General features: G+C 45.0%; 1 protein-coding gene across 2 annotated transcripts in view; it reads left to right on the top strand.

The window, feature by feature from the left end:
- ATP10B (ATPase phospholipid transporting 10B (putative)) overlaps nucleotides 1-26,254 on the top strand; it is a 319,815-nt gene that overhangs the window by 175,985 nt on the left and 117,576 nt on the right. For both annotated transcript variants that reach the window (XM_083181402.1, XM_083181404.1), the window contains 2 exons: nucleotides 8,558-8,835; nucleotides 11,917-12,111. In XM_083181402.1, coding sequence (XP_083037528.1) covers nucleotides 8,558-8,835; nucleotides 11,917-12,111 — 473 coding nt within the window. The remainder of the gene's footprint in view (nucleotides 1-8,557; nucleotides 8,836-11,916; nucleotides 12,112-26,254) is intronic.

Here is a 26,254-nt window from a genome sequence, read left to right as displayed (position 1 = left end):
ATTTGAAACACAGCAACGTTTCAATGCTATTGCATTATCATCAGGAGCCTGATGATAATGCAATAGCATTGAAACGTTGCTGTGTTTCAAATAAACCCGTTTTTTGGACACTAAACAAGGTCTGGAGTGCTTCGTCCACCCCCCAAAAAAGTCTACATGATCCATTGGACCAAGGCACCCAACAAGTACCAGCATTAGGAGGAAGTGCCCGGCATATCGACAAAGTGTATATATATATATATATATATATATATATACATATGAAACGGTCAGCCGGCACTCAGCTCTGACAGGTTTAATAGGCCCTGTGCCCTCGGTGGTTACCAGCAGTGGGTCAATCAATAGGAAGTAGATAACCGTGGCACTTGGGACTTATATACTATACAGTATATATGTCACCAAGTGCTCCTGGCCCACAACAGTGCCAGCCTACGTCACAGGGCTTCCCTGCTGACGCGCCGCCCACAGCGATTCTGCCTTACAGCGCAAATGCGCTAATTTACATGGTGCTGAGTGACAGCTCCTGGCGGGACGGCCGGAGGCGGGTTTGGCGCGTTTGTCTATGCTTTGTATGGCTGTCTGACAATGCTATGTTTCACCCCTGTTGAAGACTGGTTGGAATCCAGTGGAAACGGCTGTTGGGTCAGCCATACTGCACCTGTATTTCATGATGCTGTAAATGATGCTGTAAACTTCAAATACAAACTTATGTTCTACATGTGAGTGCTGGTCTGTTCCTGACCTGATACACAGGTTGGGTAAGTGCTCTGTATTATACTTCTGGACTCTGGGGGTAGGGATGGCCATCGACCATCGATGATTCAAAATCATACTTTTGCCATCGATGGGGGAGAACCAGATGATTTTCCTACATCGATGGCATAATAGAAACGATGGTTTTTCTTCAAGCCGCTGGGACACGAAGCATAGCGCCACCCCCGACACCCAGAAGCCCCGCCAACACATTTTGATTGGTCCTCGGGCCATTCAGTCAAAGATAATAGATAACCATCAAGAGCTAAAACTATTGATGGTTATTCATCACATAGTTTCTGACTATCGATGGCTGGGTGCAGAATCACCATCGATGGCAACTGCACCGATGGCCATCCCTAGGTGGGGGGATTTTGGGCTGAGGTAGCAACTGGGGGGGCGGAGTGAGAGCAGAGGAAATCAGCTGGGGGAGGTGGGAGGATAAGAGCAGGGGAAAGCAGCTGGGGGGGGCAGGAGGGTGAGAGCAAAGGACAACATGGGGGGGTACGGTGGTAGTAGGAGAAAGCAACTGGGGGTGAGCAGAGGAAAGCAGCTGGGGGGGGGAGGGCAGAGGAAAGCAGCTGGGAGTATACACCCCCCACACCCCGGTCAGAGCAGATGAAAGGAGCTGGGTGGGGGACCAGAGGAACGGGTGTGGATCGCTTTGTCAACCACACTAAGGTAAACAGTAATTAGGTCGACACCGTTGGGTCGACAGGGGGGAAGGTCGACAGGGTTCTAGGTCGACAGGTGTTTAGGTCGACGTGGGAGAAGGTCGAAATGGGTTTAGGTTGACATATGCGTTAGGTCGACAGGTCATTAGGTCGACATGGGTTTTTTTTTTTCACTGTTTTTTTTTACCCGAATGTCGACACCATCGACATGGACACAGTTGGAAGTGAACCGCAGCCACTCGCAATGCTTCGGGTACAATGCCTCGCTGCGCTCGGCACACTATTTTATTCTCCCACCACGCCCTAGTGGATAGTAGTGCATGAAATACCGCCTGTCAGCACATGCCGGCTCAAAAAACAGTGAAAAAAAACGATGTCGACCTGTCGACCTAAACCCATGTCGACCTTGTCCCATGTCGACCTAAACCCATGTCGACCTTGTCCCATGTCGACCTAAACACCTGTCGACCTTCACCTATGTCAACCTAGACACCTGTCGACCTTCCCCCCGTCGACCCAACGGTGTCGACCTAATGACTTTCGACCTAAGTGTGGTCGACAATACGACCGTATACCCAGAGGAACGCAGCTGGGTGTGAGTTAGGGTATTAGGGTCTCGTTCCCATTATTCTATTTCACTAGTATTTTTTTCATGTGTAGTGATATGAAGAGAATAGAAATGACATTGTTACAGACGTCTATACTGTCTGTGTGCATTTAAAAAAAAAATGTTTCACTAAATAATAATTCCAGAAACATGTTGCTGTGTTTTCTCTGTAATGGCCAATCCGGGGATAATTATAGACATTCATCTGCTCATTTTTCTGCAGGAAAGTTCCTAATTGATTTGCATAGGTCAGTGAACCCTTAATTATTTCTGAAATGGTACATTAATGTGAGCGATGCAGGAGGGTACCCTGCTGTGGATATGAAATCCACTATGACATCAGGTGTAGTCACTGAGCAATATATCACAGAACAACACAAGACAACTGGGGAAAACCACAAAAACATCACATTAGTCTGAAAGCATCCAACAAAAAGGACACAGCATTACTTATCAGCTCAGATGTCACAAATGTTGTGTAATAGAAGAAGAAGAATCAATAGCTTTCTGTCATAATACGGGACAGTTTAATTATGCGAAAAATAAGAGAAAATAATTAAATTGATCGCAGTCGTTTTTTTTTCTTCTAGCTTTTTCTTTTTGAAAAATGCATTAAAAAATTGTTGCTGGTTTTGGCTTCTATCTCTACAGGTGAACCTCCCCAATCGGTGCTCTTGGCTTAATCAACATCAGTGGGCATGCAGGGCCATAGAGAGCAGGACAGGGTACTGTAGGGGGCGTTGCTTCACTGGGCATGGCCACGCCCAGAATCAAAGAAAATATAAGCAAACCGTTTGCGCTGGGTGAGGGTTGGGTTGGGGGGGGGGGGGTTGTCCTGCAATCTGAGAGTGTATATGGACTACAGTAATGGTTCCCAACCTTGATCCTCAATTACCCTTAACAGTTCAGGTCTTCCAAGTGACCCAGCCAGTGCCCTGTACATCACCAACTGTCACATTTTTGAATCTACAGGTGACCTGGAAAACGTTAGCAGTTATTGGTATTCTAGGACTAGTGTTTGGAACCACTGGAATACAGTGGGTACAATAGACGATTCCTGGCACCGATGATCCACATTGGGAGATAGAAAAAAACTACAATTCCAGCTTTGCTTCAAGTGCTGTTCATTGGAACATATAACATTTCTTTTAAGCTTTCTTCTTGTAGAGTCCCAAAGTCTGTATCCTCTTGTCAGTATCATAGCATGATCTGTATCGTGAATTTGGAATCTGGAGGGCAGGGCCTGATTAAGCCATCGGGGGGCCCGGGTCACTTTAGACAAGGTGGCCCTTTAACACGTGCCATTACTGGTCGCAAACTGCATGGTAGAATATTACACTGTTAAAACACAGACTAAAGGCAGTATAAACTTGGTCAATGGGTAACCCCCCTCCCATGACGAGGCTGCTGCTGCTGCTGCTAAATGTACATGGGCCTGAGAAGCATGTGATGAGCTCCACCAATAAGAGTTAAAATACATGCCAACCACAGGGGGCCCCTAGATAGAGGGGGGCCCAGGGGTACTGACCCCCTGAGCCCTCCTCCCCTTAATCCAGCCCTGCTGGCGGTGCCTTGATAATGTGTATGGAGTCATCCTCAGATCCTGATGGGTAGATTTATCATTAGCGAGGCGAAGCAGGAGGGGAGAGCGCCGGAGCAGGGAAGCGCTACCTCTCCCCTCTGGCGATGTCTCCTCCAGCTGACAGCGCATCAGTTAATACTGCTTCTCCCCGGCTCGCTACTCACGTGAGATCCCCAGCGCAGCTCAGAGCCAGCAGCAGGGACAGCGCTGTCCCTACTGAGGGCATAGGGCATCGCCGCCTGCAGCTAATGAAGTCGATAGATGGAGGCAGCGGAAGGGTCAGCGATGCTGGCCATTCATAAATTAGGCAGGAGGCAGATGCGCAGTACGAAATATCATAGCTGCGCTATGCCTCCTGCACTGCCACGCCGCACAGCAGGTGTCATAGATCAGGGGAAGCGCTATCCCCTGCGCTTAACGCACGATAAACAAGAACCCATCAGAGCGAACCAGCATTACCTTTGGTGCGGCAGAGGTGATCACGTTACCCGCTTTTTTGCACTGTGCATTGACAGACATACCGCCACACAAGCAGTTGCACATCCTGATACAACTATGGAAGCAGAAGGATGACTCAGTGATGAGGAAATATAGAAATAATAAATACACCCATAAAAAAATCTGTCTTTTTGAGGTTCTGAAAAACATTGATTTACATGTTTATTGGTTTACATGTAATGTAAGCTCTCACGAGCAGGGCCCTCTCTCCTCATGTGTTTTACCTAGAATATATATCTATCTGTGCCACCCAAAAAAATTGCTTCAGGGTTCTGTCCCCTGAAGCAACTCTCTTTATTTACCATGTACTTTTCGTATATTGTCTTGTACTGTAATTCATTATTTGTCTTTCTCTCATTTATGTATTGTTAGGGGCTGCGGAACCCTTGTGGCGCCATATAAATAACCGATAATAATAATATATTGGATTGGGCACTGGCGCTTTCTTCGAGAACACAAGGCCAGTTCTATTACTTGAGGGAGAGACTTAATACAGAATAAATCCCCATTTTGAATAACAGAGTAGGTAAATCGCAACATTATTTATTTCTGAGATAAATCAACACTAAAAGCTCAAAAAAACAAAATAGCGCAGATATATAAACCGCCCTAAAGAGAATCCGATGTAGAAAAACTCTTTAACAGTTTGCGATGTGTTTTTTTGTGTGTGTGTTTCTTTAACATCCAGAAAAGAGGCACTGTAGAGTTAACAATGCGCACATTGACTTTGCCACCCAGATTATTATTTCTTGCAGTAAATGACAGGGTGGTAAATTCTTTGAAAACATCTTTTGAGTTTGGTTATATTTAGCATCTTTGTTCTCTATCCTTCAGTTTCAAGAGTTTGCTTCAAAGTTTTAAAACCTCATCTTCTAGAACATTATAGGAAAGTGCAAACTGTACCGTACTTATTCCCATAGCAGCGCCGAGTAACTCGACGTCATTACATTCAGTGATCCTGAGTGCCTTTATTAGGCTTTTTCTCTAAAATAGCATAATCTTTATACCAGATATACAAGGCCATATTGTGTAAGGGACATGGTTAGAAAAGGTGCCGGATGACACCGACAGTCAGAATTCCGCCGGTCATTTCTCCGACATCGGAATCCTGACTGTCAGACATTTTGATTCCCAACTTACACAGGCTATTTTCCCTTGTGGGGATCCATGACCCCCATAGTGGGAGAATAGAATAGGTGGCGAGCCCGCAGTGTGGTGAGCGCAGTGAGCCGGCAAGGGGCTTGAATGTGCTCACCTCCGCCAGGCTCCTGACAGGCGGGAATCCAATGTTGGAGAAGCAACCTTCAGAATCCCGACTGTCAGTAAGTTAGAAAGGGAACTGCAGTCCAACCCATTGAAAAAATGCACCCGTCCCTGACAAAGATGATGTCACATCATGATGTCACAGGGGGGGCAGGGCTTCTGGAACAAGAGAGATGAATTTGGATCATGCTGAGGCATATTTTGTGGGCCCTCTTAGCCCAATATCAGCTGCACTCCCTGCACCTATGGAAGATACGCTCTTTATACATGTGGAATGGTGCAGTAATAGTACCACCTCCCCCTGGGCTGCGTCACGGCTCATCCATCCACAGTTATGACCCTGATTAGAAATGTTTTTTAATATTTCAATTATATTCTTTTAGTACATGGGCAGCAACCAATGCGACGTTTGCCGCAACTTAATAAATAACTCCTTGATCTGTTTTCTGCGGTTTGCGTTAGAACAGTACTTTCTTCAGTCTTTCTAAATTTAAGATGCACACATATTACAATGTTTTCATTGAAGCCAATAGCTTACATGTTAAACTATTTTAAATGAGTGCGTGTAGGGGTGTAACTTGATCCGAGTCACCCAGAAGCATAGAGGTATCAAGACCCACCACCACCCCACTTGGGGCAGTGCAGTGGCAAAGGCAGGATTTCTAGAGGGAGTTTTCAAAATGCAGTCCACAATCTCCCACTCGGCGGAGCATTGTAGAAAGTGTGGGAGTGGTAGAACAACCTAATAACCCTGGACATTAATGTACACATTGGTCTTTTTTATACACTTAATACTGTATGGAATACAGTTTTAGAGAGGGAATTCAATCCTGGGCGAAATTTTTGCCAGGCGAAAAAATCATCAGTTTTCTCCCGTTAATTCAACTTCATTTTTCAATCCCTGTGCCGAGTTTTCGGTTAGAAAATCTAGCATCATTCAAACCGAGGTAAATTGGCAACATTTATGCAAATGCATGTGGTTTTGTCAAATTTGCGTCTGTTTTCACACGGTTTTGCGGCCGTTTCACCCATGATGGTTCACACCACCAAAAAAAGTGAAATGGCATGGACAAACATGTACTAAAAAACAGGCAAAAATGCCTTTGATTGATTATTGATAGGCAAATCTTTGCCATTTTTTTTCCTAGTGAAAAACTCGGCCAAGATTGCATACCCCCGAAGTATTTATTTATTTAAATAATCTAAATAAGTAGTCAGTAAAAGGTTAAACATATCATAACAAATATATACACATAATAAAACCAGTGCTGCACTTTCAAGCTCATTCTCCCACCTCATTGTAAGGCTCCTATCTCTTCTTCCTGGTAGCTGCTCTCTGGTCCAGTGCACTGATTGAGGACTAAGAACCACACACAAAGAAAACTTAGTAGAAGTTGCTACCACTGGTCATATGCAGCAGCTCCGCTTTATCCCTTACACCGCATGATGTGGCGGCAGCTCTAATAATCATTCTATATTCCATTGTTATTGTCATAATTTGAGCCACTTGCCAAGAGGGGTCTTTACGGTCAACTGTAAACCCCTCCTGAATTTGCCTATGTAGTGCTTACTTATTTACTTCTATCTGACTCCTCCTAATGTCCGCCATCGGAAGGTCTCACATTTCACGTGGGGTGCGGGATGCGTAGTGTAAAAGCTTGAGCTATGGTGAAGGTGCTTCTTAAGGGCTGTCTACAACAGTACTGCCATTGTGGACTACTAGTGCTGGGATTATTCCTATTGGCCTGGGGGAGCTCAGCAACTATACGTCCTGGGAGTGATGACAATCAGCCACTCCCATGCTTAGCAGAGGAGACAATAGCAACAGACGTGAGAGGCCTCGCAACTATACTTACCTACCTTACCTGAATGCTTAGTAGACTCCCAAATGTTGTGCAGCTGGGCCCCCAGAAGTCTAGGCCAAACTCCTGGAACTTGATCACTTCCCCAGCAGCGAGAGCAGTCTGGGGACATGATGGTGTAATTCGTGGTGAATCATATAATCTTGGCCCCACCCCCCTGATTAGAATTATGCAAAATACACCATTGCACAGCTGCTGGCTGCAATGCCACAATTCTCACAATACCTCACACCTTGCACAGGTTACACTTTGCTGCTCTGTATTGTAGCTTAAGTTTGCTGTAAAAAGTTAAAATTTTTATTTATTTACATATAACCTTTTAAGTGCCCTAATAAAAATAAAAAGATGTTTAATGTTCTGAGCTCTCAGCTGTAAATGGGAATAAATGTGGTGTTTTATTGTCTGGTTGGTGCCTTTTACAACGTAGAGGCTGCCAATGAGGAACTTAAAGAAATGACTGCCGAGCAAGTGTGAAAACTCTGGCACTGTAATGGGCAAAGGTTGGCTGGGCAGAACATTTTTGGAACCCGTTTCACCCCCTTAGGAGCCGATACCCCATAGTATCCCTGCATAGTGGGTGGCTGCAAATATCTGTGACAGTTTCCAGACCGCTCAGCAGGTCACATAATCCAGGTCACTCGGAAGGGGCACAGGCAGATTTGACCAACTGTATTTTTTTGCAAAGAGCTTAATGGTGATGCGTTGTGATTGGTCGGTGGACATTTTGCCAGGATAACTCGGAAAGTAAGCAACCAATTACAATGCCAATTTTAATTTTGTATTTCCATGGACGAAGAGCTTTGTATATGTTGCGCCCTGCTCGGGCAATGGTAAAAACAGGGTAAAAAATTACCCTTCAGCTATGAACCCTTTAAGTGCCAAGTGAATTTTTTTTATTTGAATTTATATAACAAATGTGAGCTACGCTGGCATTTTTAGCAGATATTTTGCACGTCTCTCACAGATATTGGCACTCAAAGGGTTAATATTTAGATACTAGTTGCCAGCCCATCAAAATGACAGAAAGTGATGTCCGCAGAGGCGGCTTTGTGCGGCCCAACAAAGACATACTTTAATTGCTATGTCAGGTGCCATCTTGTGGCTGCCGGAGCATAAAACTATTGACAAGCCCCCAAAGAGGTGAGGAGCAGGATTAGTCTTTTATGATATAAGATTTTGAAGGTAGAAAATAAATTATCACATTGTCGTGAAACCATTTGGTCATTATAACATACAAAATGTAGGCGCCAAACATTGCAGTTACATGAGATCATCGCTAATGCTTTTAATATGTAAATCGTTTATTGTCATTTTTTAGATCCAAGTTTTAGCCATGGATTCCAGTTTCTACCGTTGGAAGCAAGTTTTGCAAAAAGGTTCCTCGGCCAGCTCTTCGGAAAGGACTCCTCTTCTGCAATCCAAGAGGAAAGGTCCGACATATAACTTGAACAAGCAGCGAGTGGTCTTTGCCAATAACAGGAAATGGGACGGAGATTACTGCAGGATTTCCAAGTTTTATGACGGAAACAAAATACAGACTACAAAATATACTCTTATCACTTTTCTGCCCAAAAACTTATTTGAGCAGTTTTATAGGTAAGAATAACTACTAGCTAACATAAGGATAGATTGCATAGAGTTAAATTTAATAGGATGAGAGATTCAGAAAGTGAGAAATTTGATAAGAAATCTCCAGGTTTTTTAAAGCGCCAATCATTTACACTTCAAAATCAAAATGGTTTTGCAGTGTAAATGATTGCCGCTTTAAAAAAAACCTGTAGATTTCTCCCCAAATCTCTTAATTTCTGAATCTCCTCCTATGTTAATTCTAGCACACCATGTTTTAAAACTGGTGCAGTTCCTCTTTCATGCTTGGGGTGCTGTTCTGCTGCGTTGCCTCTTGCACATGTCTGGTCTGCATATCAGTGCTGAAATACAGACCACCCTGTGCTAAAAGTACCACAGCAGAATGCGACACCCCAGGCCGGGAAGAGGAAGTGCACGGGTTTTGGAAAATGCAGGTTGCTAAAATGAACTCTAGTTGCACTACTGTTTGTCCCCGATTGATCAGCCAGTAGTGTCATCTGTAACATGATGGTGGAGAAAGTGTACTGCAAGTTGTAGGAGATGGTAGAAGGAGACAGATCAGTTTGGTTTGTGTGAAATGGGACACAGGCATAAAGGGATATGACAAAGGACAGGTAGACGCCTTCTCCTAATGCCACTATTAATGTACAAATGTCTTCCGAATCAGGGACCTTTCATCCTGAACTTGCTCTGATTCCTTCCTATATGGGGACATTTTACCAGAGTTATTTTACCCTTTGCTCAGTCACTATAAATGTGCTCCTTTTTATAAAATAAGTTTTCTTTTTTTCATTGACAACAAACGGTGGTATCCAATTACAGCGGCTAGTTGACTCGCTCGGGGCTATCCTGTTAGCCCTGATGCCGGCACTTTATTAGGGATCTTGTTTCATCTGCCTCAGGCAGGCGAAAGCAAATCCCTGATAAGTACTGTACTGTATGCTTTGTTTCCGCAATCACTACCTGTGTATCAAACAACAAAAGGGTATTTTTCTCCCTTGAAAAATTACACCGGCTAATTTAATGTACTAAATAAATGAAATTGGTTTATTCATCTAATTACCCATTCATTTGACCCCCCCCAATTTTCTCATTGAATAATAGTGCCCCCTCCCCATTGCTCATACAGTTTTGCTGCATTGTTCAATACACAATGCTTTCCTACATCATAAGTGTAATGTGCCTGTTCTGCTTCTAATTGGTCAGACGCTGAAAAGGTTTGGTGTTAGGATTCAGATGGTTGAGAAACGGCCGTCGGAATCCCTACTGTCGCTGAGTCATCCAGCACCCATTAGCCTAGGGCGGCTGAAACCCTTAATCAGGCCCTCATCCAGTGGTTTCAAAACTGCCAGATAAAAAGACAATGCAAACCGCCAGTGATTTTGATAAACCACTCTTTAGTAAATTACCCCCAGAGTACAGAAAGAGTCAAACGCAGCACAAACAGCATTTAATGCACTTTATAGAATGGATTGTGAATTTAAAAAGAAAAAAATGTGTACTTCAAAACAAAAAATGGAAAATTTATTTAGAATAAGTTGCGCTCCCAAGCAAGGATTAATTGTACAGAACCAGGGAAGCAGCAACCCAAACTAAACCCTAGGTGAGGCAGCATTGTAGAGCAGGCCCTAGGTGAGGCGGCATTGTAGAGCAGGCCGTAGGGGAGGCGGCATTGTAGAGCAGGCCGTAGGGGAGGCGGCATTGTAGAGCAGGCCGTAGGGGAGGCGGCATTGTAGAGCAGGCCGTAGGGGAGGCGGCATTGTAGAGCAGGCCGTAGGGGAGGCGGCATTGTAGAGCAGGCCGTAGGGGAGGCGGCATTGTAGAGCAGGCCGTAGGGGAGGCGGCATTGTAGAGCAGGCCGTAGGGGAGGCGGCATTGTAGAGCAGGCCGTAGGGGAGGCGGCATTGTAGAGCAGGCCGTAGGGGAGGCGGCGTTGTAGAGCAGGCCCTAGGTGATGCGGCGTTGTAGAGCAGGCCCTAGGTGATGCGGCGTTGTAGAGCAGGCCCTAGGTGATGCGGCATTGTAGAGCAGGCCCTAGGTGATGCGGCATTGTAGAGCAGGCCCTAGGTGATGCGGCGTTGTAGAGCAGGCCCTAGGTGATGCGGCGTTGTAGAGCAGGCCCTAGGTGAGGCGGCATTGTAGAGCAGGCCCTTGGTGAGGCGGCATTGTAGAGCGGGCCCTAGGTGAGGCGGCATCGTAGAGCGGGCCCTAGGTGAGGCGGCATCGTAAAGCGGGCTCTAGGTGAGGCGGCATCGTAGAGCGGGCCCTAGGTGAGGCGGCATTGTAGAGCAGGCCCTAGGTGAGGCTGCATCGTAGAGCAGCCGCCAGGTGAGGCGGCATCGTAGAGCAGGCCGTAGGGGAGGCGACATCGTAGAGCGGGCCGTAGGGGAGGCGACATCGTAGAGCGGGCCGTAGGGGAGGCGACATCGTAGAGTGGGCCGTAGGTGAGGTGGCATCGTAAAAACGGCCGTAGGTGAGGTGGCATCGTAAAACCGGCCGTAGGTGAGGTGGCATCGTAGAGCGGGCCGTAGGGGAGGCGGCATCGTAATGCAGGCCCTAGATGAGGCGGCATCATAGAGCAGGCCATAGGGGAGGCGCATCGTAGAGCGGGCCCTAGGTGAGGCGGCATCGTAGAGCGGGCCCTAGGTGAGGCGGCATGACCTCGTAGAGCAGGCGCCAGGTGAGGCGGCATCGTAGAGCAGGCCGTAGGGGAGGCGACATCGTAGAGCGGGCCGTAGGTGAGGCGGCATCGTAAAACCAGCCGTAAGTGAGGTGGCATCGTAGAGCAGGCCGTAGGGGAGGCGGCATCATAAAGCAGGCCCTAGATGAGGCGGCATCGTAGAGCAGGCCGTAGGGGAGGCGCATTGTAGAGCAGGCCCTAGATGAGGCGGCATGACCTCATAGAGCAGGCCATAGGTGAGGGTAGGGTGACTGTATCCTAAACGAAGCTTTAACAACACTTACTGAACAACAAATGCAAGTCGGCACCCAGCATTGTTACACAGTGCACTAAATCAAAGGTGAACACATTTATAATATACATGTTTAAAAATAGCAATCATTTACGGTTATCTCCTTGCTCTCCCCCAGGTCTGCCAATCTATATTTTCTGTTCCTTGCTATCTTAAACTGGATGCCAGAAATTGAGGTGTTTCATAAGGAGATAACAATGGTTCCCTTGGTTATCGTGCTGCTTGTTATTGCGGTTAAGGATGGCGTGGAAGATTCTAGAAGATATCGCAATGATAGGAAAATCAACTTGAGGAAAACAAGTGTGTATAACAAGTAAGAGTTGTATAATAAGCAGTTATACGTATTGCAGCTGTGAAACTTTCATTACCTTCAGTGCCTTAAGTTTACACTTTATTTGTGCCTTAATTTAGCTTTTATATTCTTTGTAAAATCTGCTGTTTTTTGGAGTTATGGTATGCTAGGTCAACCATGTCTACTGTAGGTCAACATTCATTAGATCGATACCACTGAATGGTCAACTTACTTATGGTTGGCAGGGTCTAAAGGTCGATGCAAGTTTTTCACTTTTTATGTCCCGATTGTCAGCACAGTCGACACGGACACTAAAAAAAAGTGCACCGCTACACTGACCATGCTTCGGGCACGGTGCCTTGCTACGCTCGGCACTCTATTTTATTCCCCCACCATGCCGTAGTGGATGATAGGGTATTAAATATCGCCTGTCGGCACATATCGGCCCAAAATAACGTGAAAAACCTTCAACTTTTTGACCCATTGTCGACCTAAAGCTTGTGTCAATCCTTCTACCCCGTTGACCATGAGTATGGCGACCATTCAGTGGTGTCGAGCCTACTGACTCTCGACTGCAGGGTGTTGACCTACTGAATGTAGACCTAGACATGGTCGACCTAGGGTCCGGATACCGTTTTTGTTTTATTTGGGGGTTTTTTTGGTGGTGTTTTTTTTTGGGTTGGATATTTTTGTTTTTTTTTGTATTCTAACCATTGGCCTCATTCTCATTTGGAAGTAAAGCAAAAAAGCTAGTGACTGGGCCCAATTACTCACTATGCTGCATATATATTTGTTGCCTAGCAAGCATGTAACCTCTGCTACCCGCTGAATCATGTAACATCTGCATGGTTTTGCTCAGGGGTACAGTTCTGTGATTTTTGAAAAAAAATTTATAGCTTTCAAGCCACTGGTGTCATATGGACCCGGTCGAGGTGCGTTGTGAAAGCACCACAGTTTATAACCCGGGTCGACCTATCTGGTAATTTGACCCGGATTATAAAGGGTTAAACAGCAGTTGCTCTCTGTATAATGGGCAACCCGCGTTTAATGCGAAGGCGTCCGACCCGGCTTTGCAATGTGAAAGGAGTATACAGTATCAATTGGAAGAAACAATTCCGTGTGAGGTACCTCTGGGCTTAATTTGTGTTTTTACTCAATGTCGATGTTCAGGCAACTGATCGATTATCAGCAGACTTTGTGTACGCCGCGGCCGCACTGGGCACACTGCAAGGTTCCTCTCCGATGCTGCATGCAGTGAAGCAATGTGGATGACAGGAAGGGACCGGTTGGGGGACAGTAACGGGAATTGATGCCAAAACTCAAGCATCGATTTCACCAACCTAAACAAATCAAAATGAAAACAAACTTTTTTTTTTCCTATTACATCGTGGAGTTCTTCTAGGATGTCAATTTCCTGCTGTGTGTTATTTTGGCAGAGGAGGTATCTCCTTGGCAACGGTATATAAATTGTGTATATTGTGTGGGTGGGATGTGAGAAGAGTGACTTGAGTTGAACCAACGTATGGGAAATCACAGACGTGGTGAGATTTAACACCATTTTGTCCTATATTCGTTGCAATTCAGGATTCCTGTAGTTCAGAGGTTCCCAACTTTTTTCTCTCCCGCACCCCTTGATTAGGCTTTTCATTTCTGAGTACCCCCTTTTCTCAATTTGAAATATCCACAGTACTTGGGAGTGGAGTGGAAGTGAGCAGTATTATCTGTATGTGTGTTATATATTAGTGGAGGAGTAGGTCTCCTCCCAGAGAGGAGTGGAAAAAAAGTAGGCAGGTATGTTCTGAGGGCAGCGCAGGTAGTTCCCAGTGGATTGCTGGTCAGGCAAAAGCATGAGGAGACACTGAAAGCATGAGGAGACACTGATGACGAAAAACCTGGAAGTGACGCAACTTGGGTCTTCTCCACGGCAATGGGAGACTTCTTCTGCCATCGGGAGACTTCTTCCTACTCTTTCACCGTTACCAATATTCATTTCAGGTACCCCCAACCTGAGAACCACTGCTCTAGTGAGAAGCCCAATGCATTTATCCAGCTGTATTCTGAGTCCTAGACATTGATCCAACAGCCTTGGCCTCCAGCCACAAGTGCCTTCAGTCATCCATATCAATGACATCTACAGTACCCCATGCTTGGTGCAGCAGGTATGGCTAAATTATATTTTATTAATACTTTTTTGAAGGGAACTGCGCTCCCCAAATCAGTTCTCACTGCGATATTCTCTTACACTGTAATCATGAAGCGATAAAAACAAAGTGTCCAATATAAGTGTTTTTTAATTGTTGCCCCCACCGATATCCAATTAGTCTGCTCAGTTACTAGCCCCATGTAATTACAAGGCATATCCTAAAATCTTTAAACCTATCACTTATATAATTATCCTCCTGATGGTAATTTTACGCCATGTAGATACCCAAAGGAGAATAAAGACTCCAAATAGTGAAGTATCTTCAGTACTTGAAATGATACATTTAATGATTACAGTTATAAACTAAAACTGTAACAACTTGTGTAAAATGTTGATTTAACCCTTTCTAGGCTCCGTACCAGATAAACCACAAAATGGTCACATGTGCAGTATAAATTAGAAGTAGCAGCTGATTGGTTGAAAAAAAAAATCATGAGATGCGTCCAAAAGTTTGGTGACCTAATTCTTCACAATTGGTCTTTGAACAATTATACCCTTTTTACACCTAAAAGCCGGGTCGCACCCGGATTTTGACCCCCTTATACACTGCATCCCCACCCAGCATAATGTTGAGCGGGTGATGTCACCAGAGATAGGCCTGGACCGGTGCTGGGAGATGACCGCAACGTGTCCATTGCAGTGAGCGAGTTCTGGTTCACATCGACCAGGATTAACAGTTTACACTACACTCTGATCCGGGCTGAACCCGCGTTCAACCCGGATCATTTGCCAGTTTAAATACCGGGTCTCAAGACCCGGGTCAGAGCGTTTACAGTGCAAACCCATATTTTTGCGTGCTCCTGCGCAAAAAACCATGTTATATTTGCTAGTGGGAAAGGAGTATTAACCCCTTGAGTGGTATGCCCGGAAATTCCCCCCCCCCCCCCCCCCCCCCCATCATTTCCTCAACCCTCCCATCACCTGTGCTCCGGCGATCGCACGCCGGAGCTCTTCTAACCCCACTCCCCCAGCAGCCTGCCGCCATACTTTTAGTAGCAATGAAGTAGGCGGCAGGTTCGGGGATGTTCAAGCCGGCTCGGGCGGATTCGGGAGCGCTCAGGCAACCCGAGTCCTCCCGAGCCGCCTCAAACATCCCCCAGCCTGCCGCTGACATCACTGCTGAATGTGCGGGGACAGCGGCGGCAGGGACGCTCCGGCGTACTAATGCCGGAGCAGAGGTGAGGGAGGGGGGCTTTCAACTGTGGTGGGTTTTGCTGGGGCAGGACAAACCTGCCCTGGTAAGTTTGTCCTGCCCCAGCAAAACCTACCACTCAAGGGGTTAACTGCAGAAGCCGTAGAGAAGAGATTAAAATTTTGCAGAGTTAAAATAAAATGTTTCCCTACCTTGCAAGAACTTTTTGCAGAGTACTATGGGAACAATCCCTATGTGTGTAACATCCTGACTGTCAGGATGCTGGCAGTTAGACTACTGATGCCAGCATCCCGACCAGTGCCGTAACACTGACACCGATGAGGATGCCCACACCTTGGTTTTGATTTCCTTGGCGCACAGACACTGTAAATACAGAAGGGCAGAAGTCAGTACGTGGGACCGATGAATAGGAGATAACACATTTATAATAATAAAATATACTCCTAACTCACAGTGCGTCAAGACAATTCTCCGAAGTGCGCAATTAAAATCCAGCAAATTTAGTTTCTAGTCTTTGAAACAATTAAGAAAAACTGGAGAGTAGAGACACGAAACCAAATGGATTTACAAACATTACACCCCCTAAATATAGACATTGAACCTCACGCTTTTCTATAACCTCTCTATAACCTATAGGGTGGGGTTGAATAGGATGAGAGATTCAGAAAGCGAGAGATTTGGTAAGAAATCTCTATTTATTTTAAAGTGGCAATCATCTACACTGCAAAATCAATCTGGTTTTGCAGTATATATGTATATATATATGAAAAAAGGAAAAGTGTAGAGGTGCGCTAGTATAGGTTTGTTTCACCCAAATTTCATACACAATGGTGGAACAATATAAAATAATTTATTTTGTACAATAGTATAAAAACAAGTTCTCACACAAAAGATCGTATCATAATAGGTACAATATTTGATACCACTTTTAACAAGTGTCTTTCCTAAAAAGACCCTACGCGTTTCGTCCCGGAGGGACTTCTTCAGGGGTAACCGGGTATCGATCTGTACTGTGTTCAATCTTAATTGATAGATGTACCAAAGAGAATCAGTCCCCTTTAAGGGGTTTTCGCTATCTGAGTGTCCTCAGTTTGGGGGGTAGATACAAAGAGTCTGATTGATGACTTCACCGAATAAAAATTCTGCAGGCGGGTTAGGTGTGTCTAGTCAATGAGATTAATCCATCCCGCTGGTTGATGTCAATGGCCACGGCTGGATTCCAGGAAAACCCGAAAAGGGTGTGTCGCCTATACTCTGGTTATGAATAGATCGGGTGACGGAGGACTCACAAATGCCCGCCCCCCCTGCACTGCGTGACACTGCCGGCAACGGGCGAAGCGCAGGGACGTCCCCAAAAAACGGTACGTTACCGTGGAAAGCTGTACAGTTGGGAGGTATGCGGTATTACAGTCATTGCACAGCGGGCGGCAGGGCCACAATTACGCGGTTCGCATCATCTGGTCCCCACAATTGCCGGGGACTTGGCCACCTTTACGGGGGTCTGAAAGGTGGAACCAAATTTCGGGAACCTCCCGGCCATTCCACCTTCCACATGATCACTTCACCAGGCTTACTAAATCTGCCCCATAGCGCCCAGTCTAATAATCAGCATCGTACAGTGACTATTCTAGTGTGTATAGCTATATCCGATAATACAGCTATAATATGATATAATAAGATAAATATGTTGACCTGGGCTGGTGGCAAGCGTACCGTAGATATGTAACATCACTCTCTCCGACCCACCTTCCCCCCCTTGCTACCTCCAATGGGTTACAATCGCAATGAACCAGGAAACTTTTATTTTTCTTCATTTCCCCTAAGACGTTTATTACAAGACACCAAATGGTAAAATATAAACGTCCTTGCACTTTCCATACTCTGTGAGATTAACGAGTATACCTGAGAGTACTAATAAACGCTTTATATGTCTGTTCCAGAAAAGTCCCCCAGCAGCAGGAAGCACCTGTTCTCTCAGTTCCCCGTATGGCCGTCATTAGTAGTGTGACGCCCGCTGTTTTGTGCATCGGTATCAATATTACCAACCCGCTTGGTTTATTTACCAATGATAAACTAACTGGGGATATGGGTGACCCATAGTACACGTTGTTAACCAGCAGCTTTAATTTCATCTGGTTTTCCCCCTTATTCCTACCAGGGCCACCATAAGGGGGGGACAGCTGGGACTAAAGTCCTTGGTCCGGACCGGGAAGGGGACCAGGTGGCAGCTGTGAGTCAGTTGGGCCAGCTATGCGCTGGCAGGCTGCCACGGAGTGACAGAGATGTAAAGGTATTATGTTTAGCACTGGCTGGGAGCCAATAGGAGCTTGCAGACCAGCAGCCAGTCACATGAGTTGCCGCTTGGCAGCTCCTGATTGGCTGTCTGTCTTGGAGCTCTAATTGGCTCACAACCAGTGCTATATCCATAATACCATCACAATTCTGTCCCTCACTGTAGCCTTTATTCAGATCTGATCGCAGTACAAATTTGTTTGGAAAATGGGCAAAACGATGCTGCACTGCAGATGGGGCAGATGTAACATGTGCAGAGAGAGTTAGATTTGTGTGAGTAATTTTGTTTCTGTACAGGGTAAATACTGGGTGCATTATTTTTACACTGCAATTTAGATTTCAGTTTCAACACACCCCACCCAAATGTAACTCTCTCTCTGCATATGTTAAATTTGGTTGGGGTGTGTTGAAACTGAAATCTAAATTGCAGTGTAAAAATAATGCAACCAGTATTTACCCTGCACAGAAACAAAATAACTCACCCAAATCTAACTCTCTCTGCACATGTTACATCTGCCCCACCTGCAGTGCACATGGTTTTGCCCATTTTCCAAACAAATTTGTACTGCAATCAGATCTGAATAAGGGCCTGTGAGTGATGGAGAATGGGACAGGTGATAATTGATTATTTTGTAGATTTTACATCTAAGGATTTCTGGCCTATTTATTAAAAAGCAGTAAGGAAGGTTACATTTTTTATAAGTGCTTATTGTTTATTGCAGTGATTAAATATATCTAGGCCAATTTATTTAGGATAATTGGTCATCACTAATTGGACGGCCAGTGGGCGTTCTGACTGGTTGCATTGGATGCGACCATGTCAGGGAAAGCATAGACTGGAGTTGTCACATCTGATGTGACCAAGTCAGGTAAGCGGTTAACAGATAAAAAAGAAAATACACATACTGTTAAGGCCCCCACACACTAAAACGATTTTTTGGCCGATTGTCCTATATATCGGACGATTTTTACGGATTATCTGTAAAAATGGACCGATATATCGGACGATCGGTCGGAAATTGTACAATCGGCCAAAAAATTGTTCTAGCGTGTGGGGACCTTAAGACCCATCTAAAGAAATGGAAAACCACAAGTATTTCCAACATTATAACCGTATAAGACATAATTGTTCTGCTGTACAAGCTTTTCACATTTTAATTCGCAAGCCCCCACACTGGGAAAAACCATCCTTCAGGCCTAATAAGATAAGATCTTTAATTTCAGATAGCCCTGAATGTCTATAGAACAAAGAATCAGTTTTTGGTATTCTCTGAGAAATTTGCATAAACACAATTACATTGCATTGTTTAAATGCATTCTTAGTGTAAATTTGTTTTTAAATACTATGTATCTTAATAATCTTAAACTCCCTTCTGTACCTGATCATCCTGGGGTGCTGCGTCTGTGTGTACATCAATATGGTCTGTACACCTTTATGGGCCCTACACACGGGCCGGCATTCAGGAAATATTACTAAATCGCTCAGAAAATGCCTGAAAACGCATGTAAATCGCTGTATGTGTGTAGACCACACAGCGATTTAGCCAGTCTGAATCCGGCGGCGATTAATAACCTGTACGCCGGTTATTAATCGGTAGGGGCCAGGGACCCTGACACCTCGCTCAGCGCCCTGCAGCGCTGTGTGCTGAGAGAGACCAAGTGTTCTGAGCAGGGGCGGATTGGGAATTAAAACCAGCCCGGGAAATATTTTGAAGCAGCCCCAATGGGGGGGGCGGAGCGTTGTTGCGCGCCGGAGGCGCGCCTGAAATTTTGGGGGTGTGGCCTATCGATATGGGGGTGTGGCCTATTTCAACGAGGTCACGCCCAATTTTTTGCCGCTGTGAGGGCATGGATAGTGGCTCTCTGAGCTGCTGGCTATGTCCCTAGCCCCTCAGGCTGCAGAATAGGCGCATGCATACAGCGTTTATTCTGCAGCCTGTGTTGCTGGGGAGATAGAGATGGGGGGGGGGGGTGACAGGGGGTCACCCAACACAGTAGAGTGGCAGGGTGGAAGAGGATGCAGGGAGGGGGGGGGGCAGAGGGTGGCGTAGAATGCTGGGAGGGGAGATGCAGAGTGGCTGAGAATGAAGGGAGTGAGGATTTACGCAGGGTGGCACAGGACGCAGAGTGTTAGGGGGGCATGGTGGCACCGGATACAGGGTAGGAGGGGGAATGCAGAGTGGCAGGGGATGCAGGGAGGGGAGACAGTGATGCCCATTATACATATGCCACACACCGTGATGCCCATTATACATATGCCACACACCGTGATGCCATTATACATATGCCTCACACGCAATGCCGTTATACATATGCCTCACACGCAATGCCGTTATACATATGCCTCACACCGCGATGCCATTATACATATGCCACACACCGTGATGCCCAATATACATATGCCTCACACCGCAATGCCATTATACATATACCACATACCATGATGCCCATTATACATACTGGAGAAATTTACCAATAACAATGGAAAATCAGGCGCAATTTGTTAAATAATAAATTGGTAAGTATATATGTATATATATTTATATCTTTCGGTCCACAGCTTAAATGGCTGCTCCCAATTAACTAGAGGGCCAGAAATGCCTATCTAGAATCAAGGCAGAAAACTACAATAAATAAAGAGAGCGCGCACTGTGTTGATCTATTAATTTTACTCAATAAAAAATTAAATACAATAAACAATACATGATATTAAAAAATACACAATATTAAAATGCATATGCAGATACAATTGGTATATAAAGCCTCAGACTTGATATTGAACCTGAATATTGCGAAAAGTGCCTCTTTTCCAAGAATGGATCCTTTTAAAGTCAATCGTAACTTTGTATAGGGAGATTGATGTTAAATTGACACATAAGTCTTAGTTCCTATGTAAAGACATAAATATTACCCCTTGCAGTCCTCGTCCTGGTGTGATGTAATTGAGATCGTTACACGAGTCCGCTACCACCGATAGTGCTCTGATGTTTGATGAGCTGACATCGGGAGCAGACTAAGTAGCCGGGCGTCCTCTCGTCTGCTACAACCAGCGTGGCCCCAAGGTGGAGAAGGGCTAGCGCTGGGAGCTGACAAGCCGCGAGGTGTACCGCTGACAACCAGCGTAGCCCCGGATGGAAGAGGGCTGACGCTGGGAGCTGACAGGTCGCTGATGGTAGATGGTAGCCGCGAAGTGTACCGCTGACAACCAGCGTAGCCCCGGATGGAAGAGGGCTGACGCTGGGAGCTGACAGGTCGCTGATGGTAGATGGTAGCCCGGGCGTCCAGATGGACGGGCGTAACGGAGAAGCACCTGGATCGAGGGTGCAAGATGCAGTGAGGTAGTGTAGCGGATCCCAAAGTCCAATCTCGAGGGTATAAGTAGTGTTGGATCAATCAGAGGTATTCAGGACAGTCGGGCAGTAAATCCTTGACGCGTTTCTCCGTCTGAGGGTGCTGACGGTTTCATCAGAAGGTAAATAATTGGTTACCTGCCCAGGTATATAAAGGTTGTTCTGGCCAATCAGCCTTTGGTAGCAATTAAGCCGCAGCTGCAGTTTTAATGCGGGTCAGGTATTCAAAGAGATACGTATCTGCAATTTCAGGTGTGTGGACTCAAATCTGCTTTTAATAGTAACTCTAAATATTTAATATATTATTAGCAAGCTATATATACATCAATAAAACAATAGTTTTCATTATTAAACTCTAAAGGCATCAACGAACGTTTTGAGGAAATTATTTAGACCAGGTATAAGTAGATCTAATTGGCACTTATTTATCATATGGAGCTGACGTAGCTCCGTGGTAGAGAATCTGACTATAAAGGATTCTCACAGTAGGGGACCGGTTCGAGTCCCATCAGTCTCACAAGAATATTTATTTTTTAATTTTTAAATTTCATTATCATTATATATTTTTATAGAAATCGATCACATTTTGACACAAATTATCAAGAAAAATAATCAGAAGAATAATAATATAATATAATAATATAGAATAGAAGAAGGACTTATTAACATGCTGTTTAGAGGGTCTTAATCTATATATTATGCTAATAGCTGATTTTTCATTTTTGAATTGTTTTGTAGCATTTGTTTTATACAACTATGGACCAATTATTATCAGCATAGTGATTTCAGTTACAAAATTTGAAGGAAACAATGTACATTTCTATATACATAATAATCACCAAAATAAATAATATAAAGTAAATTAAATTGAAATAAATTAAATTAAATTGGAATAAAAAAAAATAAAATAAAATAAAATAAAAAAGGGGGGGGGGAATCGTAATAGTGAAAAATAATAAAAAATAATGAAAAATAATGAAAAATAATAATAATAATTATAATAGAGAAAGAATAATATTAAGTATATATAAATATATAAATAAATGAATGAATACCAATGTAAAACATAACAAAAAATAATTCTAAATAGAAAAGACCAATATGTGGGAGATTCGTATCAAGGTAAGTTCTAAAACTCATTCAATTGTTATGGACAAATATTACTATCAAAAGAATTTATATAAATTTACATTATTTTCTACCGTACTTATAAATGAATATATTTTGTCTCAAGTCTAGAGACCTAAGTGGGAACATTTGTCAGAGATTGTATAAATTTTGATCTGAAATATTATTTAGATAATCAGAAGATGTAAAAAAGCAGAGGTAAGAGAGACTTATCAATAGGCCAAGATTCAATTTTCAAATATTATTAAGCTCTATATTGTCATTGAGACCTGCCGGAAATAAGGTACCCAAAGAGAAAATCCAGTAAGCTTCTCGAGCACATAATCTTTTATACATTATACATACTGTATGCCACACACCGTGATGCCCATTATACATATGCCGCATACCGTGATGCCATTATACATATACCACATACCATGATGCCCAATATACATATGCCAAACACCGCAATGCCATTATACATATGCCGCACACCGTGATGCCCATTATACATATGCCACACACTGTGATGCCCATTATACATATGCCGCACACCGTGATGCCCATTATACATATGCCACACCGTGATGCCCATTATACATATGCCGCACACCGTGATGCCATTATACATATACCACATACCATGATGCCCATTATACATATGTCACACACCGTGATACCATTATACATATGCCACACACCGTGATGCCATTATACATATGCCACATACCATGATGCCCATTATACATATGCCACACACCGTGATACCATTATACATATGCCACACACCGTGATGCCATTATACATATACCACATACCATGATGCCCATTATACATATGCCAAACACCGTGATGCCCATTATACATTATGTGACACACCGTAATGCCCATTACACATTATGGAACACACCGTTATGCCCATTACACATTATGGAACACACCGTTATGCCCATTACACATTATGGAACACACCGTTATGCCCATTACACATTATGGAACACTCCGCTATGCCCATTACACATTATGGAACACTCCGCTATGCCCATTACACATTATGGAACACTCCGCTATGCCCATTACACATTATGGAACACTCCGCTATGCCCATTACACATTATGGAACACTCCGCTATGCCCATTACACATTATGGAACACTCCGCTATGCCCATTACACATTATGGAACACTCCGCTATGCCCATTACACATTATGGAACACTCCGCTATGCCCATTACACATTATGGAACACCCCGCTATGCCCATTACACATTATGGAACACTCCGCTATGCCCATTACACATTATGGAACACTCCGCTATGCCCATTACACATTATGGAACACACCGCTATGCCCATTACACATTATGGAACACTCCGCAATGCCCATTACACATTATGGAACACACCGCAATGCCCATTACACATTATGGAACACACCGCAATGCCCATTACACATTATGGGACACACCGCAATGCCCATTACACATTATGGGACACACCGCAATGCCCATTACACATTATGGGACACACCGCAATGCCCATTACACATTATGGGACACACCGCAATGCCCATTACACATTATGGGACACACCGCAATGCCCATTACACATTATGGGACACACCGCAAAGCCCATTACACATTATGAAACACACCGCAATGCCCATTACACATTATGGGACACACCGCAATGCCCATTACACATTATGGGACACACCGCAATGCCCATTACACATTATGGGACACACCGCAATGCCCATTACACATTATATGACACACCGCAATGCCCATTACACATTATGGGACGCACCGCAATGCCCATTACACATTATGGGACACACCGCAAAGCCCATTACACATTATGGGACACACCGCAATGCCCATTACACGTATGTATGTATGTATGTGTATATATATATATACACATATATATATATATATATATATATATATATATATATAATGAACATTTCTGTGGGGTGGCACTGGCTACTAAACAGTAGCGGACCCCATTGCAGGCAGCCTTGTAGTGGGCGGGTGCGCGGTGACGTCACACGCGCACCCGCAATCGTGATCCGGCCACCTCTGCACTGTCACAACTCACAATAGCTGCGGGAGGAGCTGCGTGCGGCCGCGCATGCACAGCAGCCCTCCAGCGGCCATTTTGACTTTGGGAGGAGGCGCTTGCCGCGGCCATGTTTGATTGGGCCATAGTGCTCCCTGCTGCTGCGGCGCCGCTAACCACGGAGATTGCGGCCCGGGAGGGGGTGTGAACGGCCGTTTCTGGACATTAATGTGCCGGCCCACCGGGAAATGGCCCGGTTTCCCGGTGGGCCAATCCGCCCCTGCTGTACAGTGACGTCACTGCTGGGGGACGCACCAGGCCGGCGCACAACGCCGGAGCGTCTCACTCACTCCATTTCACGTTATTGCACAGGTAAAGGTATTTCACTTTTTTATGCATTTATAAAAAAAGCTTGATAACAGTTAATAAGACTGAAACGCTGCCAAGCAACCTTATCGTTCCTGTTCCTAAGTGCGGGCAGGTCCGGCACTCCAAATTATTATATGGAATAACTGCGTCTGGTGCCCTCACTGCGTCCGGTGCCCGCACTTAGGAACAGGAATGATAAGGTTGCTTGGCAGCGTTTCAGTCTTATTAACGGTTATCAAGCTTTTTTATAAATGCATAAAAAAGTGACATACCTTTACCTGTGCAATATATAGATATATATAAATATATATATAAACATATATATATATATATATATATATATATATATATATATGTAGAAGATAATGTATTTTTAGAAATGTCTCCTCTGCTAGCAGATATATATATATATATATATATATATATATATATATATATATACTGCCAGTGTGCCCTTAGTGCCTACTACCTAGTTTACCCTGCTGTTGAGTGCTGGCTGCTGCTGTGCTGCTGGGTGGGTACTGGGTAGTGCTGCTCTCCTGCTCAACTCCAGGCTCCAGCCCAAGAGTAATCATGTGAGCATGAAGCCTCTGTCTGGAGTCTGGACCACGGGAGCGGCTGCGTGCGCGCGCGCGCGCGCATGCGCACCAGCCCTCCCGCGGCCATTTCTACTGTGGCTGCACTTGAGGCCGGCCGCGGCCATCTTTCTTCAGGGCAAAATGCATGTAGATGCCGCGGCCGGCCCTGTAAAGGAGCGGGGGTGGCTTGTTAGAGCAGCAAGCCTGTCTGGACCACGGGAGCGGCTGCGTGCGCGAGCACATGCGCACCAGCCCTCCCGCGGCCATTTTAACTGTGGCAGCAGTTGAGGCCGGCCGCGGCCATCTTTAAAAAGGGGAAAATGCACGTAGATGCCGCGGCCGGCCCTGTAAAGGAGGTAGATGGCCCCTTACACTCCAAAATATGCCGGCCCACCGGGAAACAGCCCGGTTTCCCGGTAGGCCAATCCGCCCCTGGTTCTGAGCAAAGCAGCATCGCTCAGAACACTCGGCGACCCGTGTTTCTGGAGACTCCCTGAAATAGCAGCAATCTCCCTCTCTCCCTCATTAGTCCTGCAATCCCCCTCATGTCACCTAGCCCACATTACACTGTTACATCATAGTTACCTCCCCTCCTGCATACTGCAGGAGACTCCCTGACATAGCAGCAATCTCCCTTTCTCCCTCATTAGTCTAGCAATCTCCCTCATTTCACCTAGCCCACATTACACTGTTACAATTTTGGGGGGAAAAGGAATAAGTGACAGATACATTTACATTGAATCATCAGCGCCATTTCCCAGCACATTACCAAGTATAGTATCTCTTACTAACTGCTTTGGGGCTCATCTACATTTGGATCTAAGTCATTTTAAAAGATTCCTCTCAGATGTAGCAGTACACACCCACGCTTCTAGGTGCCACGTTCACAATCTCTTTTCACAATCTCTCCATATATGGAACTAGACACACGCTTTGGGAGGAGCATGACACACCCCTCCAATGGGGCGCTGTGCAAAATTCTGATACCAACTATTATATCCCTGAAACTAGTTTCAAAAGTAGGCAAGTATGGTTATAACTAACA

Source organism: Crinia signifera, chromosome 4 (assembly GCF_055691185.1).
Source record: "Crinia signifera chromosome 4, ASM5569118v1, whole genome shotgun sequence".
In the NCBI taxonomy this organism is placed as follows: domain Eukaryota; kingdom Metazoa; phylum Chordata; class Amphibia; order Anura; family Myobatrachidae; genus Crinia; species Crinia signifera.
This window is presented reverse-complemented; position numbering and strand designations above follow the sequence as displayed.